The sequence below is a fragment of the Molothrus ater genome, chromosome 2 (genome assembly GCF_012460135.2).
Source record: "Molothrus ater isolate BHLD 08-10-18 breed brown headed cowbird chromosome 2, BPBGC_Mater_1.1, whole genome shotgun sequence".
Classification (NCBI taxonomy): domain Eukaryota; kingdom Metazoa; phylum Chordata; class Aves; order Passeriformes; family Icteridae; genus Molothrus; species Molothrus ater.
Window position 1 is genome coordinate 83,594,893 of NC_050479.2, and position 17,686 is coordinate 83,612,578.

At 36.6% G+C, this 17,686-nt stretch overlaps 1 protein-coding gene across 5 annotated transcripts in view; it reads right to left on the bottom strand.

Moving 5' to 3' along the window:
• The window catches only part of PICALM (phosphatidylinositol binding clathrin assembly protein), a 66,306-nt gene that overhangs the window by 12,846 nt on the left and 35,774 nt on the right, over positions 1-17,686 (bottom strand). For 2 of the 5 annotated variants that reach the window (XM_036389618.2, XM_036389451.2), the window contains exons 10-19: positions 16,384-16,507; positions 15,905-16,041; positions 13,427-13,527; positions 8,492-8,641; positions 6,598-6,678; positions 3,920-4,027; positions 2,917-3,048; positions 2,797-2,827; positions 1,895-1,994; positions 108-131 (exon numbers count right to left, since the gene is read on the bottom strand). In XM_036389618.2, the coding sequence (XP_036245511.1) occupies positions 108-131; positions 1,895-1,994; positions 2,797-2,827; positions 2,917-3,048; positions 3,920-4,027; positions 6,598-6,678; positions 8,492-8,641; positions 13,427-13,527; positions 15,905-16,041; positions 16,384-16,507 (988 nt within the window). The remainder of the gene's footprint in view (positions 1-107; positions 132-1,894; positions 1,995-2,796; positions 2,828-2,916; positions 3,049-3,919; positions 4,028-6,597; positions 6,679-8,491; positions 8,642-13,426; positions 13,528-15,904; positions 16,042-16,383; positions 16,508-17,686) is intronic. The other 3 variants (XM_036389535.2, XM_036389778.2, XM_036389858.2) reach the window with 3 other exon arrangements.

The following is a 17,686-nucleotide window of genomic DNA, read 5'->3' on the forward strand; positions in this document are numbered from 1 at the left end:
AAATGAGAAATGTGTAAATAGCAAGGAGGTTATGAGATTCTGCAACAGCAGTGGTTAATATCAGCATGCCAGTCGATTGCAAAAAGGCTGTGGGTTGTTTCACTTACGTATTGTGGAAAATGCATGCCATTCTGTATTTCCCAGGGAGAACAATTACATAATGCAATAACACTGGATTAGAAGCAAATACTTACACAACAGAATATACACAGATAGCATTTTAGTTCACAAATACATTAAATGTTTACTCCAACACATTCTTGTAATTCAAGTCATTCACTGAGACAACACACCTGTGATACTGTCTTTGGTATTAGGTTTGACATTGGTTTGCATAGTCCATTTATTTGGTATATGCCTTTTTCATCAAAGACTTTCAAAAGCATATTTATTTAGCAAGCTGCAGCAACTCCACAATAAATGGACCAGCAGAGGAAAATAAAGCTTTTTTTTCCCCTCACATTATTTCTTTTTCAAGTTTTTTATGTTTATAGAACAGTTTCACAAGAAGTGTCTCAACAGTATCTTTCAGTAATAAAAGCTGTTAATTGTAATGACTTATCATCACAAGATGTAGATATAAGACATGAGTTATTAAATAGATTCAAGCACACAGGTAAACTCAAACCACCAGTCATTAACACAGGTAAGTAGTTACAATTTCTTCAATATCTACACATCCTCCAGTAAGATCCACAAACATATTTCTCCCCTAAATAAATGTAGTGAGTTGATAGGGGACGCCTGGTAGGGAAGAGACAGCAGATCCAGGGAGACAAGTTCTGTCTTTCCAAATCCACAATGCTGCATTACTGCACTGCAGATTCAACCTCCCCCAGTCAGAATCAGATGCAATAAATCTGATGGGGCTGTTTGTTACCTGCTCTGTCCATGTACAGCTCTCCAGGTCATTGGTGAAAGGGTGAGTACGATTCACATGCAAAAATGTTCTGTGAATGTTGTGAAAACTACTTCTGTAAAGCCTTAACATGTAATTAAAAGCCCTCCCCCTACAGTGATACCCCAAAATCCTTGCCAATACTACCTGTTAAAATAGACATGAACTTGCTCATCAAAACTGACATGGATTAAAAGCAAGTGCACACACCAGGCCAGGAAAGCAGTAGTTATGTACATTAATAAAGCTGTAGCCACAGACACCTCTGCAAGTATCATGGGGCCAGTTCCCACCCCCAGAGCAGGCCAAGTTACAATGTAATGATGTAAGTGCATCTGTAAGTGCACCCAAAGGACACTTTCACACTTAACTTTTCTAGACTGCCAAATGCCTCCTCACTCCTTGGGATTCTGAGTTTTATGTCATAAACTCATAGAATGCTTTGCGTTGGAAAGTACTTTGATGGTGACCTAGTTTGAACCCCTCTGCTGTGGACCCAGACACCTTCCACTAAACCAGGCTGCTCAAAGCCCCAGCCAGCCTGGCCTTGAACACTTCCAGGGACTGGGGCTTTCACAGCTTCTCTGGGAAACCTCTGCCAGTGCCTCAACACCTTCACTGTAAAGAATTTCTTCCTCGTATCTAATCTAAACCTGACCTCTGTCAGTTCACAGCCACTGCGCCTTGTCCTGTCTCAATAGGCACTTGAAAAGTCCACTGAGTGAAACCCAGAAAGCCCTACCTCCCAAGAGAGAGGCTGCTCAAACCCTACTGAAGTTGGTGCTAAACCTGCACATCATATCACAAACTGTTTACTAGAATCACACAGCCAGGAAAAACAAATCCCAGTAGCACACAGCTCCAGCTGACCACTTCTTCAATTTTCTATTACCCTTTTACTGCAACTATAGACCAGTTTCAAATTCATCCATTATACATCACCCTGCAGACCTAAATTGCAGGGAACTCACTATTTTAAAATGAGCATTTGCTTACCAACGTTGGAGCGTTCCACGCAGTTGTAGGTGCAATCTTGGGTTGCCAGTTGGAACCACCTGTTAGTTTCTTTTCACCTGGCTGAGTCCAGTTTACATCACTTCAAATAAATTTTTTTAAAAATTGTTAGAAAACATTGGACTTGCTTAAAAAACAGGTAAACACCATTTCCACTTGGGAATGAGGCTTCTTTATTAATGAAGCTCATTTAGCAAAGGGGTTGATAAAAAATTTCGTGACAACATGTTTTAGCTCAGAAAAGTAAGAAAGATGTTCAGCATGAGGCCCCTCAGCATCTCAATCAACTTGCTCAGAATAGGAAAGTTAGTATCTGACTCAGAGCAAGACATTTGAGTAAGATTTCAAGACAGCATATTAGTTTTCTGCATGATTTCAGAGTTGGCACAGATGGTCCCAATAAACTTGAAATTTGCCAATTCAATTTCATGGCTTTCCTGCTAGAGCCAATGTTCACTACCCTCAAATACACACACCCTTCTTCAGAATTCACTGGTCTAAAGGTCAGCCTCAAGACCGAGGTTGCAGTTTCATCATCTTGAAAACCACTCTGCTCACCCTGAGGTCATACCAAGTATTTAAGGAGTGCTATGACTACCAGCAACAACTACAAAGAAACATTTTGATCAACTACTTTTTTTAATATACCTGAAGTCTGAAAGGAATCAGAGACAGGACACCTTGCCTGCTGCTAGCATTGTCACTGCCACTTAGTCTACAGTCACATTCCAATAGCTCTCAACAATTCATTACACCTTGTACAATCCCACGTGTGCTCTGAAGGCTAACATTATGTGTTGGTACGCACAGGTTTCAACATGCACATCCATGAAAATTTACTATAATGAAAATCCAAATGCTCAACTTCTGTTAAACATACTCACTTTTTAGTAGTTCCATTTCCAATGCCCAAATCTGTCACAAGGGAGAAAAAGAGACTACTGAAATTCTGTTTGTTTAAAAGAAATCACTAAGTATTTACATGTTAGTGGTTGCATACTTACTGCCTACAAGATTGGCTAAAGATGAATCCAGATCATCTGACACTAATTTATTAGGCGGTACTTTGGCAACTGGAAGACTCTGGTTTTGAGAGGCCACTGTTGGTTTTAGGAGACCACCTAGTTCATCAAAGCCTTGGAATGAGAAACATAAGTGATTTGAATCACAAGCCTCCCACAAATGTCATGACATTGAATTAGACAGCAAAGTCAGGACAATGGCTAAAATCCAAATTAACCTGATGATGCTACCCTATACAGGAAGGATAAAACTTATCATGCCTCTTGATAAAAAAGATATTTACTATGGAAATAAGATTTCAGTTCAGTGCTTTAACCTATGGGACAATTTTACATGGAATGGATTCATAGGGATTGTAAAGCAGTCAAAATGTAAAACAAAAAAACATAGAAAGTGATTCAATCTTACAAAAACATCTATTTGCTTTTAGCAAATCAATGGCTTAGGAAAAAAAAAAATCTGATGTCAAGAATCTAATGCAAAAGATCAGAAAATACCTACTTTCCAGATGCTCAAAAGAACAGAAAGAGCACTATGACTTCAATCCAAATTAACTGTATTGACTGATCATTTTCCAAAGCAATATTAATGTCAAAAGAGGAGGCAAAGCAGTGCCATAAACCATGTTGCAGATATATAAAATGAAGATGAAATTTTACCTCCTCCAACCACACTCTACAAATACAGACTTAATTTCAGCTCACAGCATATAAAAATGAAGGCTGTTCACTGTGTTAAGTTTTAATGCATAAAATATTTAAGTGAGGGAAATCAGTGTAAACATTTCAGCAGAGTGTAGAAATAACCTGTAAAGAAAAATTATTTGATTAATGCTGTTATTGACCTTTTAAAATCAGCTTTCTTTTCTTCATCTGAAACTCTGTTCCAGTAGTGTAAGTAAATACATATTAAGAGATTTATACCTCAAGACTAAAATAAATTAAGGGAAAGGAGATACGTTATTTATTTTAGCAAGTGTCTTACCACCAGAATCTGGGACAAGATTAGAAGATTTGTTTCCAAACACAGACTCAAAGTCAACATTAAGGCCAGCTGATGGCTGTGGTTGAGCAACAGGAGATGGAGTGAACCCTGTGGGAAAAAAAAGAAAGAAATTGTATGTTTTTATACAGCATTTCCCATAAATCCACCTTTATGCAAGACAAGTCAAATAAATATCTCAGCACTGCAGAAATACAAGAAATACCTCAAAAGTCCAGATTACACCCTGACACTGAGCAGTTTGTTTGGTCTTTATTCAAAGTTACTTGTCCAAAGAAAGATTTTGTCTAAAAAACTGAACAGACAGGCCATAAAAGACAGTCCTCTTGCAATTACTTCATCTCTGGACACCTTCCTTATTTTTTTACCATACAATATACCATTTACAATATAATTACTGAGGAAAAAGTCCCCATGCTTCTGCAGGAAAAGAAGCTGGCTAGTGTGGAATCTGTTTCAAGATTATTTGATTGAAGATTATTCCTCCGTGGTTTATATTAATCCAGCAAATTCTTTCAGATACAACTGGAGTAAGATCCAAACCATCCCAAGGTGCCTGAACTAGTAATGCCCTTGATTAGACACACCTAATACAAATAATTTTCATAGCTCTTAGTTACTTGTGGACACACATTTTGCAGTTGACCATGTTTTTCAGTCAAATTTCTAGAAATTATGGCAAGATATGGGGAAATACAGTCACATTTCAGCTCCTAGTGCTGTCTAAACTTACTTCTTTTGTCTTCCATGTGTCTATAGTGTTCCACATATACACAATTATTTTTCAACACTGAAAATTTACTGCAGCATGAAGCATTGCATATCATGTCCAGCAGCATAAGTCAATAATTCAGTAATAAAGAAGGTAATGACCATTTGTTTGTAGTATTTTTTTAATGTTATATATGATCACACACAAGCCCGTGCATGTGCAACACCTTGGTATTCAGGCAATAATAGAAGTAATCATTGCTTTATATAAAAAGCACCAAAAAAAAAAAAAAAAAAAAAGCAATGCCACCTTGAAAATTAGCTCTTTTGGTTTCTAACAAAAAGTATGATGACATGGAGAAATGAAAGGATCACAACTACTTCAGCAGTAAAACATTGCAGTGGGTAAAAATAACTGACAAAGAAAACTTCTTGGATTCTTGGATTTCATTTTGCTTGCTGGGACAGCACGTCATTTCAATCTTATTGTTTTTCTGAAATAAGTCACATTTTGCCTAAAAAAGTTAGTAACTACAGGATGTTATTCTTGAACATAAGCTTCAGAGAAAAAAAAGCAAATTTGGATTATCCGTTTCTTTTTGTCTGAAAGGAACATAAAACTCTTAACTTCATCACTAAAATTTAGTCAATGTAATTTTCATTAAAAATAAATCAAAGTAAACTGCATACAGCAAAACATGGGAAGCAGTAATGTGGGAAAAGAGAGAGTAAATCAACAAACAAAATGAGTATCTTTATGACATGTATACCATCAAGTTGTAACAAGCCATTTCAGAGACTCTGAACTTCAGATGGGAATTCCTTTGTTGGGATGTCCTGCAACTCTTAAAACCGTGCCTGTACCAATAGAAAACTTGACTTATAATAGCTCGTATTTTGCTTTAGCAATCAGCCTCAACCAAAACAAGCTGATTTTCCTTCTCTCACATTTTAGAAGTTTCAAGTTTTAGGAAACTGAGACCATCTCCAAGACAAAACAATACACAGGACTCCTTTGAATCAGCCCCAGAGAAAAATCAAATCCTACTCTTGATATCAACCACTAACTCAGGGCAGTTTGTTTAACAAGGATATTTTGAAAGGTGCAAAGGTCAGTATTTTAATGGAGCTTCTTTGAGCATCAAGACTTGACAGAAACTAATAATCCTGCTTTTTAATAAGGAACAAAGGAAACACAGTAATTTGTGGCATTTAACTTCTGCTAAATGACACTCACTAATTTTATGCAAAGATACTAAACCAAAATGTGACTTTATGGGGCTTTTAAGAACTAAGCCTTCCACAAACCATTTACTGAAAGTATGCCTAAGCCTTGCACTGCAGCAATGTTTACACACCCTGCTCAACCTGGTTTGGACAGATTATAACCTGTCACAGCCCAGCTCTCTCTCTAGCAATTATCAGGATGGTTTTCCAGAATCAGCACCAGTATGGGGTTACTACACAGACATGACACAGCTGCACAAATGATTAGCCAGTACTTCAGTGCAGCAGAGACCTCTTTCTTCTGTTCTGTTGCAAAGTTTAAGACTAGTTTAGTGCACTGTTTAAGAGTAATATATCAACAAAATTGCCATAAGCAGCACAAACATCCCAATCCCTTTATCTTAAAAACAATGAGGTAGAGCAAGATGAGAAGCTACTTATAAACATGCATGTCTTTTGTGTGGTATGCAGCAACAAGTAAACTACGAGAGATCCTGAAATGGGGAGATACTCATTTCATGTTTAGGCTAAATAAGCCTTAGTTTGGCAGAAACTGAAATAATTCATACCATTCATGACCACACACCTAGCACAAGCACATGAATTCTAGTTGGAGCCACTACAACAAGGCACTTCTGTAGTCAGCAACATGCCTACTAGTTCTAGGCACACAACACCTTCAAACTTCTGTGTGTGTGGTAAGGCTGTATCCCATTACCTACCTCCAAATAGACCAGCTACAGAAGAAGGCTCATTGCGGAAATGAGAAGCGTTAGGATAAGCTTGAGGACCACAAAAAGAATCTGATAAGGAGTATCACACAAGAGAGAAAGCCAGGAAAGGAGAAGAGGAAGAGTTACAGAAAGAGAACCAAGATACACTGCTATTCAAAACTTGAATTTCACATCAGTCTATAAATCCACATATAGTCTAATAACATAGAACCAATGGAATGAAATCAATACACATCAGACAGACGGTAAGAAACGAGTTTACACAATCTCTAACACAAAAGGGGAAAGCACAGTTTCCAAGGAACAGCTATATTAGGATCTTTTTTTTTTCCAATCAAATGCCATGTTTTACACCCTTGGAGGAAATGAGTGTAAAAGCTTCAAGGCATTTTTCTTATACCTGAAGTATATTCATATTTGCTTGCCACAAAGGGATTTAGTTGAGTAAATGGATTGTAATGATCTAAAGAACCAGAAAGAGTTATTTTAAATCCACATTCACATTATTGTAGCACCTTGATCATGCTACAGCTAAAACTGCATCTACATGTCCCACATGAATCTGTCAGGAGGCCACCCTCTGGTTCTAGATATATCCTGAGAGCAGAGACACTGGAAGGGAATATAATATCAACACCATCCACTTCCAGTGACTTCACAGCAGTGATGTGATAAATACTGCAAGGACCAGCAAGCACCACCCACAAAAGCCCACCAGGGTCCTTGTTCACAGCTCCACATTGCTGCAACTTTTCAACTTTTCATGTGACTGCAGAGCAAGTTAGAGAAAACTAACCTGCCTAAATAACTATCCTATTAAAAAAAAACCCAGCTGTATTTCAAATAATCATTCTATATTTACATGAACCATAACAATTTCATTGAAGCATGAAAAAGACAGACTATCACATAGCAGTACCAACTAAAGGTATTTTATATATATTTAAAGATATATTTATCTTTCCCGTTTTGTCTTTCCAATAAAGACAAACAGGCTAGGAAACTAGTTAGTTAAGTTGACAAAGTATAGGTAGTATGAATATCTTTAAAGAGATAATCCTTTTGTTTTACCTCTGTTAACAAGTAGCAGTGGTATTAAAAACCCCTCTTTGTTCTAATAGTCTGTATTTGTCTTTGACCAATTCTAGTGAGGTTCAACCAGCATAAATACAGCTTGTGACGTACAACTGTCTTTAAACTTGCTTTTTTTAACAGAACTGACATGTAATGAAGTGATTTTTTCATCTATGAAAACAAACTAAATCTTCATATTGAAAAGTAATTAAATTATTACTCTAGAGCTGCACCAAGACAAATGTTGGAAGGATTTCTAGTGAGACAGCCATGCTGAACCATCTCCAAAGTAAAATATGAACAGCTTTTAACAGGTGAGTTATTACTTTATTGCCCCATAGGTATTGCCCCATAGTCTGAGTAGATTATGCATCAATATGCATGACTTTAACAGCTTTGTAAATGACTACATGACTGGGGCAAAAACATCAACTATTAAAAATCAGATTAGACTCCTTTGTTTAAAAAGAGCATTTCAACCTGAGGAAGAAAGTAACAGCATTTTCTTTTCCTTCTCAGGCATATGCAGCATTTTACCTTAAAATTCCCAAGTACAAGAGACTGTAGAACTGCACTCAAGCAACTGCTCTGTTTCTTTACATCAGGTTAGAATTCCATCTAGGCAGCCAAGAAAGGATTTTAACACCATTTTTACTATAGAGCTACTAAATCTAATTCTAACATAGCATAAAACCAGCCCCAAATGACCAGCTTTTATTTTCTGAAAGGCTGCAAAAATATATTTTAGAAACTAAAATAATGTTAAAATTTTTAGGAAATAGGAAATTAGTTTAAAATGGTACTTTACCAACAAATATTTCATGTGTGGGTGTCCTACTGGTGAAAGTAGATACATCAGAAGACACAGACAGATGAGCAGCATCGTTAGTTTTTGTAAGGAAAGGATTTAGGTTTGGAATGGCATCATCAACACTATCAACAGTAGCAGAAAAAGGATCTGTTCAATTCCAGAGAGCAAGAGAAAGAAGAAAAGGGAGACGAATTTAGTTTTCTCCTGACATCTCTAAGCTTGGGATGACCCAGCTATTGATCTCACTTTCAAGTTGTCAAGGACTGCAGATACTAGCTAATAATTTCCTCTTTTTTTAATTTTTAAATTAATAACACCACCTTATAAACTGTGTTTCTTCCTGAGTGTGTTTTAGACTGAAACTAACTATGTTATTTCTCTTTAAACACCATCACTTTTTGTTTCTCTCAGTCTTGCCCTGACATTTGCAACAAAGTCTCTGGAGCAGAGGACACCTGTCAGCACTACAGAACCCAAGGTGCTATGAGAGGATTCAATGCAATAACATCCCCAAGACAACTTAAAAAACCTGAACAGAACCAACTGAGATGAGCTTCTCTTTCTCCGAATTGTGTTCAGGGGTTTTCCTGTTACTGAGCATCACAAAATTTTCAAGAGCTATGATTATACCAAGGTAACATACAGGACATAAGCACTTTCCTTGGTACCTGGGCTATCAGGAACAGCAGCTTGTTGTGGGTATGCTGTTACCTGCAAGCAAGCAAAGGACTGCTCTGCTTTTACAGACAACAGACCCTAAGCCAGAATAAGGAAAATGTTCCTTACTAAAAAATTGTCAGACTTTATTGGAATGATGGAAACATGGATCTATATATGTGGCTTCCCAAGGCACATAGTTTCAAGGTTTCCTGAGAATGGATGCAGTTGCCAAGCTCAAGTATTCCTGTAATTCAGAATCTGACATATAAACAGGATAAAGAAGGCAGCTATAACACTTGTTGACTGAAGGAGCTGTGGTTTAGCTGTCTGGTTTCAGAGCCCATGAACCCTTGATAGAAAACTCAAGAACTCACTAGGTGAGATCAGCAAAGGTTGTATCTAGCCCTACTACTTATCACTGTGCCTGAAGTGCAGCTTGATCTTCTAGACAAAGCCACTAGAGAGAAATTTCTGAATAATAATTACAGTAAAGATGTGCTAAATACTTCAGTTCCTGGCCTATTTTTTTTTAACCTGGCCAGTTTATACATATATCCATAACTCTTGTAAATACTATCGTGATGCGTGAAGCAGTTTTGAAATGGAAGTTATTTTCTCTCCCTGAATCTCACTTCTTGATTCTTAGCTGTAAGTCCCACACAGCTTCATAATGTGCTCATAATGTGTAGAAAAGTCCTAATGGAAACAAAATAACTACATTATTCTTTGCAGGCTTAAAGCATGCTTTGATTTGCTGCAAGTTCAAGGTATGTTATTAGGTAAGACCTGACTTTTCCCCAAATTGCTTGGCTATGTTGCAAGAAAAGTCAAATACCTTAAAAGACCTTTTCCTAAATCATTCAGTCAGCAAAATGACAGTGTCCAACACTGAATAAAAGATAAGTTGAAAAAACTGATATAATATTTGTAATATATAACACAAATACAAAATTACATATTGTCTCATGGAGGTTTCATATACAGGATATGCCACTCAGCCAGTTGCCTGAAGCTGAGTCCTTGTTTCAGCTACTCCTTAAAACTGCTTTCTGCTTTGAATGTCATTTTAAAAGATGTAGAACAAACATATCTGTCAATAAAAATGGGGCAGATTATCTGTTCATCAGTTCTTCCTTGCTCTTTCTGTTGCTATTTCACATTCTGCTTATTTTATTGGTTCTCTTTATATATATTATATAAGTGGAAAAAAATCAAACAGATGGGTCAAAATGTTCATTTCCACACTGATAGATCTGTTTTGCTTTTGAAGTTTAGGTACAAATTGACAGCTGGAAAATGTACCAGAAACAGCTGGAATGATCTCCAAAGAATCCCAATAAATAGTGCAGATAAAACAATATGGAAGAAATTAATAAGCACAAGTTTTTAACTGTATTTGTCTGAATCTACCGTCCACTAAAATTATTTTACACATGCATTCATCCAGAAAAGAATAAAAACTACTTTCTGTTCCCAATTCCCAAGGTTGTATATGGAACTTCCTGCATTTTGACTAGTTAAGACAATACAATCCAACTTTGGATTATCAAGATTTTCTCAGAAATTTAACCCTTTCTCAGATTCTCTGCTTGTCTACCCCATTCTAACTCTAGCCAGCATGTCCAATCTTGTCCAAGTCTCAGAACTTGCAAATGCTAGTAACAAAAGTAACCAAAAATTAATTGGGTTTTATATCCTAATTTATATCCTTCTATATTCAAGCTTTAAAAATCGCTGTCAGTTCTGACAGCAACACCTCAATGTTTCTGAAGCCAATTTCATCCTTGAATACAAATGGCATTTTTTTATGTCAATGGAATCACTCTGCACCAGCATGCCATCATCAGGCATTAATGATTTAAGTGCATTTAAAAGAGTAGTTTTGAAATTTGCAAATTTCTACCTTTAAGTTATCCAATTAGACGTATTTTGTCCAAAAAAGCAGTGACAAATGATTTTCAATGGAATCTTTTACAGTCTGAAATAGGTAAACTGAAACAACAATCACAGAACCCATTCCCCAGGAGTTTAGCCTTGTTAGTTTTTACATTTTTGGAAGCACAAAACTAAAGGCAGCGACCCAAAAAGAACACTTCTGTAACAATTTATTGTTTTATTACACACCTAAGAGCTTCTGCATAAAATTTTTAACAGTAACTGATTTTGGCTGATCTGATACTCTTCTCAAAGACACCATATACATCAAATACAAAGATCATCATGTCAGAAAATTACCTAAGGGAGGGATGCTGTGCAGTGGTTAGAGCACAGGACTGGAACTAGTTCAGGTTTCATTCTTGGCTCTGCCACTGACTTGCCGTATGACTTCAGACAAGTCAGTTAACTGCTCAGATTTCCCCATCTGTAAAATGTGGAAAGCACTTCTTATCTACCTCAGCTGTGTGAAGTGAGTGTTTATGTCTGTAAAGCTGAAGAGCTGGGGATTTTTTGATGAAAGGTAACACAAAAAATGGTGATCCCAGAATTTTAGCCTAAAACTTTAGCAGACAATCCAAAATCTTCACAGTTAATTAAGTCTTATAAGTATTTAGAAATGTGTCAATAGTAAGCAGAAATATCAACGACTAGTACTGAAGACTCATACCACAAGCAACACAACATTGAACAAACAGACTTTCAGGCTCAACTTTCAGGTTCATGAAGAAATGCTGAATTGTGATGTGACCTTTGAGAGGCAAATAGTTCACCCCTTTTATTTCTCACACATGAAACAAACAGGATAAGCTGAAACAGAAGGTATTGGGCAGAAAGCAATCAAGATGAGCCAAACCATTTTTCTCCATTTCTAAACTCTAAGCCTATCATAGCATTGAAATTTGTATACCTAACTCCATACACTCCTCACTATGTCCTTCTCCAAAGATGCTTTGCTCAGCAGAACTAAAGAACAAGTAAACTACTGATTTATTTTAGAAGCTGCCACATATATTAGTAGTGCCTTCCTCACTCAAAATTGTGTTATTTCCCTACAAACAAATGTGAGAAGGTATAGAAAATAAAGTACACAGCAAAAAGTAAATAGGAGAGCAGAATACATACACAGTTTATTATGAAGATACATTAGATAGCTGGAAAGACGTTAAGAAGAGCTATAGCTCATAAAACTAAACAGGGAAGTAAAAATTTAGAACATTGTTGTTCTGATGCCTATGAAACCTCCTGAAGCAGCAATTCCCAATTTTTCGCATCATAAAATAAAACATTTTTACAAGCATCTAGTTTAGAAAAAAATAATCTGGAAATAGCCTCATAGTTCAGGAGTTTACTATTTTATTAAGCGTCATTTATATAGAAAAATAAACCAACACTACCTTCCTCTCCCTCTGTCATAAAGCTCTTTAATCCTCCACCAGTATAACCAACAGTTATATTGGCAATATAATACTGTATCTGAATTATTCTGGAACACTGCAAAGCAGCCAAGAACTTTGAGTAAACATCAAAATGCTCCAGCACTCAAACCAATCTTGAAGGAAAATTCATGACTTTCTAGAACTCTCTTTCTTGACCCCTTGGTTTGAGGACTTGACTGTACCGATAAGATCATTTCAACTTATTCAGTCCATCCTAGAAACTGGGCAGAATGAAAATTTGGATGTTCCGGAGCACATTTCAGAGGGAAGAATATAAATTTTGTCTCTTCACTTAAGAGATCCAACCACAGCTTTTTGCTGATTTGCTGTTGTAGTTAAATGAAATATAGCAGAGAATTTAATAAGGCAGAGAAACCCTATTATTATTTTGATAACTAACTCTTGCCTTTCTTTCTATGCACAGTTGTCACAAGTGCCTCCTTTCAGGCTTCATCCAAGTTCTGCATTATCATCGCCAGCAAATTTGATTTCATATTAGACAAAATTTAGAATATGTATTAAAACAATTTTGCATTCAGGTTTCTATGTTTGCAGCACAGTCTACCGCTTAGACATCTTTACTGAACTGACTTCTAAACAGCTACGTTTCTGCAGCTGGCTATGTGAATCTTGAAGAGAGCAGTTATGAGGCTGGCAGATCTCATCAACAATTAAAGTAACTTTGCTAATTAGAAAACATATGAAAAAATTTAGAATCACCACACACTGCTACATTATTTTAATGTATACACATATTTTACTTTTTATCATCCCTTTATTCACTTGTAATGTCTTAAGATCTCTCTCTTTAAGGAAGAAATAGCCCCCAGACTAGGGGCAACATGTACAGGAACATGGCCATAGCAATCAGAATGTTAATCCAAGTCAGAATTCTTACCTCCCCAGGTACTTCCTACTTGTGGAGCAGCTGATATAGGATGTACAGATGGATGAAAAGTTGGCTGCAAATCAAGCAGATCATTTGGCAGCTTTGAAGTGCTACAAAGATAAATTAATACAACTGTTTGAACTACATCACAGTTTTCAATACAAGCAAATACTAGCCATTGTCAACAGTAATGAAAGCTTTGTTACAAAATGTTTTATTACAAAATGGATAAAATTGAGCCAAAATCAGAAGGGCTGGTGAACTCCATGTTTTCAATTCTGTAAAAAAGTGTTAATTTAGCAAGGTAAGTTGTATGTTATGCCAAGGGGCTTTTGTCAAATCAAAGCTGTCCAAGAAAATGACATGTGTCCTCACAGTCCAATGCCAGGCTAGGAGATGTTATATTCAGAACTCTTCATCAACTTTTAAAGTTCACCTCATGAAAACTCTATAATACAACAATGACAAAAAACAAACAAACAAACAAAAAAAACCCCCAAAAAAAAAAAAAAAAACAAGACAAAATGAACTCTAATAGGCTGCATCACCAAACTATTACTCTAAATTCCACAACTCTGATCTTTCCCCTACAATCACTGCTGAGAAACTACATCACAACCATGAGCTATTAAAGACCTTTGGGGAAAGCAAAATCTAAGAGGCCTTGAAACACTTGATCACATATCAGGCATGTGAATGAAAACATATTTAAATGCACATTTTAGACCATTCAAAATCAAATTGAGAACTTGTAACATCACATGGAAATTAAGAGTGAAGGCTTATATACAACTTCTGCATAAATTTAAAGAGTCAGACAAGAACAGCAAAATTCATCCTCTCGCAGAGAGCTCATTTCACACTTTAAATAAGTCTTGGGAAAAAAGAAAAGAAATAAAAAAGGAAAAAAAAAGAGTACTGGTCTTCTCCCAGAAACTTTTAGGACATGAAATGAACACAAATCTGCACATATGTCTTCTACTACGCACAGAAGCTGAATCACTGTGACACCCAAACATCTCTCTAAATGAGACCAGCACAAGAGTTTAATGGCCAGTAGTGACATCCTAGATCTCTGTATATTTTCTTGCTCACCCAATCCCTTGTATAATTCACAGGTTTTGGTATTGCATGATTAATTTCAGCAGTGATCGAAATCACATTTTTCCACTACTGCTCCTATTAAAAAGCAGCATCGTCTGGCACTGCCCTGTAATGTGAGCAGCTGAACAAAGATAATTTTCAAGGTAAAGCTTGTTCAAGATAATGACAGGGATTAACCAGACACATTGCATTTAACAGCAAGCCACTGAACTTCTGACCCAGCATATCCCCCTTGATGGCAACTCCTGCTTCAAAATCTGTTCTTTGCTCATAGCATTCATTCTGCCAGCAAGGAAATTTGAACAAGAAAAACTAGCATTTGGGGGTTTTTTACAAGAAAACACTCTTGTCCTCACCATGCAGAATTTCTGTCTGTTTAAAGATTTATCAGATGTTTCTATGTTTCAGACCTCTTAAGAAGCAAGATCAGATACTCAAGTTCAAAGCACACACCCATTTCAAGTTTTCTGGTCTCTAAAAAGCAATTAAAAAAAAACCTTTTTACCAGGAAGTCTTTCAGTTACTAACACTGATAGATTCTGTAGCTTCTCATACGTGACTCAGCTATTTACCACATATTTGGTGTCAAGTAACTTACTACAATAGCTTTTTAATGGGAAAGAAAGCTGTTGAAAGAGCAATAGATTCTTATGTGAGCTCTAACAGAACAACTATGCAATCCCTTCAGGTTTAGGATCAGGCTCAAAGCAAAAAATATGACTTCAGAGCGTGGATTCCTTCTATACTGATAAAAGCACTGTACCTTCCGCTGCTGCTTAGTTTGACAGGTATTTTATAGAATGAACATCACACACTTGCTCATACCAACAGCTCCTGTTAGTCAAAGATCAGGATTAGCATGCAGTGAGTACTCTTGCACTTTCTTTGCAGGTCCTTGCAGAAATGTTCCAGATACAACACAAGACTGCAAAACCTGCCTCTCATTTCAAACCCTGTTTCAGGCTTTTCTTTTTCTGAAAAACTAGACAGAATATTTGCCACTCTACCTTTAAAGATCTAGAAATGCATTTTCTTTATGACTTCTCAAACAGAATTTTTATTTGACTTTTCTCAAATTTACTTGTAATGCTCCTTGGGGATAAAGTATGTGTGTTTTACAGTTCCAGCTGTCTGGCTTATGGACTAATAACAGCTACCAGGGCTGTCAGCAGGCAGTTTATACCAGAAACTTCTGCAAACAGATGAGAACATAGTTTTATGTTATTTATTACAAAAGGCTATTTTTCATCAGCATCGCTATGACTTCTTATCACATTGCTAATGTACTCTACACCCAACCAATCTTGTGCAATATACACTCTGTGGCAGAAGTTTAGAGGAAACCCTTGCTGCAGCACATCTCCAGTGGAGGATTCAGCATACCTGTTAGAGGAGCTAGGGGTAGAAAAAATATCAATGGCTGGTGTAGTCATTATGCTTCCTGCTGCAGTTGACACAGGAGAAGCTGCTGTGGTTAAAGAGGTATGAGGCTTCTTTGCAAGCTCTTTTAGACGTTGCTCCTGTTGGGAAAATGAACTGGTATAAGAAATCTGAACATTTGTGTCTATGACATTGGAGGTAAATAAAGCAGAACTAAAGAATTATTTATTCCACACACTAGTGTTAGCCACTTGTAATTACAAGAGTCAGTGGTGCCACAAATGCTTCAGAAAACTATTTTAACAAACCCTCCACAAGCTGTACCGTCTAAGTACACACAATTCTACTTCCAGCACTTTGCCAACAGTACATGTTAAGTATTAATAACTCCGTTTTCCCCTTTGCTTTTTTTTGAGAATCCTAATAAGCTATCAAAAAGAACATAGGAAAAGTATTTTCAATTAAAAATTCTGTATGCTTACTTTTAAAGCTTTTAAGAGAGCCTGTTCTTCCTCTAACGCAGCTTGTTTTTCCCTTTCATCCACTTTTGTGAGGGACAGGCCAGTGCTTGCAAGGGAAGAGACTGCATTGGAAAGGGTGGTAGCCCTAAAGTAATTGGACAGAAGAAAAGCTGGCTGTTAAAACACAACACGTGACAGCGGCGTCTGAAGAACACTTCACTCGTACCCACCCAGTCTGCTTCTGAGCTCGCTGTAACATTGGCCAGATCTCACACTGCACAAGTGAAAAATTTACATAAGACACATCATATGAAATGCAAAATTAAAAATGCCCAGAAATCTTGCAGTCTACTCTACTGGCTTTTGGATTTTCCACCTTAAATGCTTCCCCTCCAAATTGCATCACAAAGTTCACATCTGAAGCCTTTTCTCTTCTTCTGTTTGCCTAAAATGACATTATTTGTAGGCACACAGCAATCTCCAATCATCTGGGCTCCATTTCAAATTGTTGTTAATTTAACAGGCTTAGTGAAAAAACTATCAATGCTTTTAATATATCCCAAAAGAAATTTTTAATTTATCATCATATTTGACAGTACACAAAAAGATATAAAACAAATACTTAACTTTTAGCAGAGTAATCTTAAAAAAGAAAGCAAATATTCTAAAAATTAGTGCCCTAACAAAATAGTGCCCTAGTCACTGCCATAATGAACTCATAAAATATTACTGCCTCAGTTTTTGAACATGCAATAAAGAAATGCTATTTAATTTTACAAGTCTTACCTCCAAGATTATGCTTTGTTAAATTTGAACAATGAAAATTGTCATGCAGAGGGGACTTCTCTATATTGCCTGTTATATTTTGGAAAGCACTCGCAATAATTTAATGCCTTATACCATATGCATTATGGCTTTCACTTCCATTTACTTTCAAAATTCATTCTTAATGTAAGGACTTCCTGGAAGCATTTCCTTGCTTTTGACAAAACAGGGATTAAAGCTGAGATGTAGAAGTCTAAGGACATGTATTTATTCACATTGCATACCTTGCAGAAGTCTAATTATTAACATAAAATGACCATTTGCAGGTAGTACATGAAAGAAACTTAGATTCTCTTCAGAAGTTCAGGATCCAATGCTAGAAGTGTAAGTAGGGATGCTAGAGGAGGCCCTTACAGGTCCTTAGATTCTAGTTCTGCTGACCTGGAAGAAGCTGTTTTAAGATATGACAACTTGCTAATCCATCATTGCTCATACAATGCCTTTAAGGGAGCCTCCTCATATCTTAATTTACAATGAAATTGAAAAAAAACTTATTTAA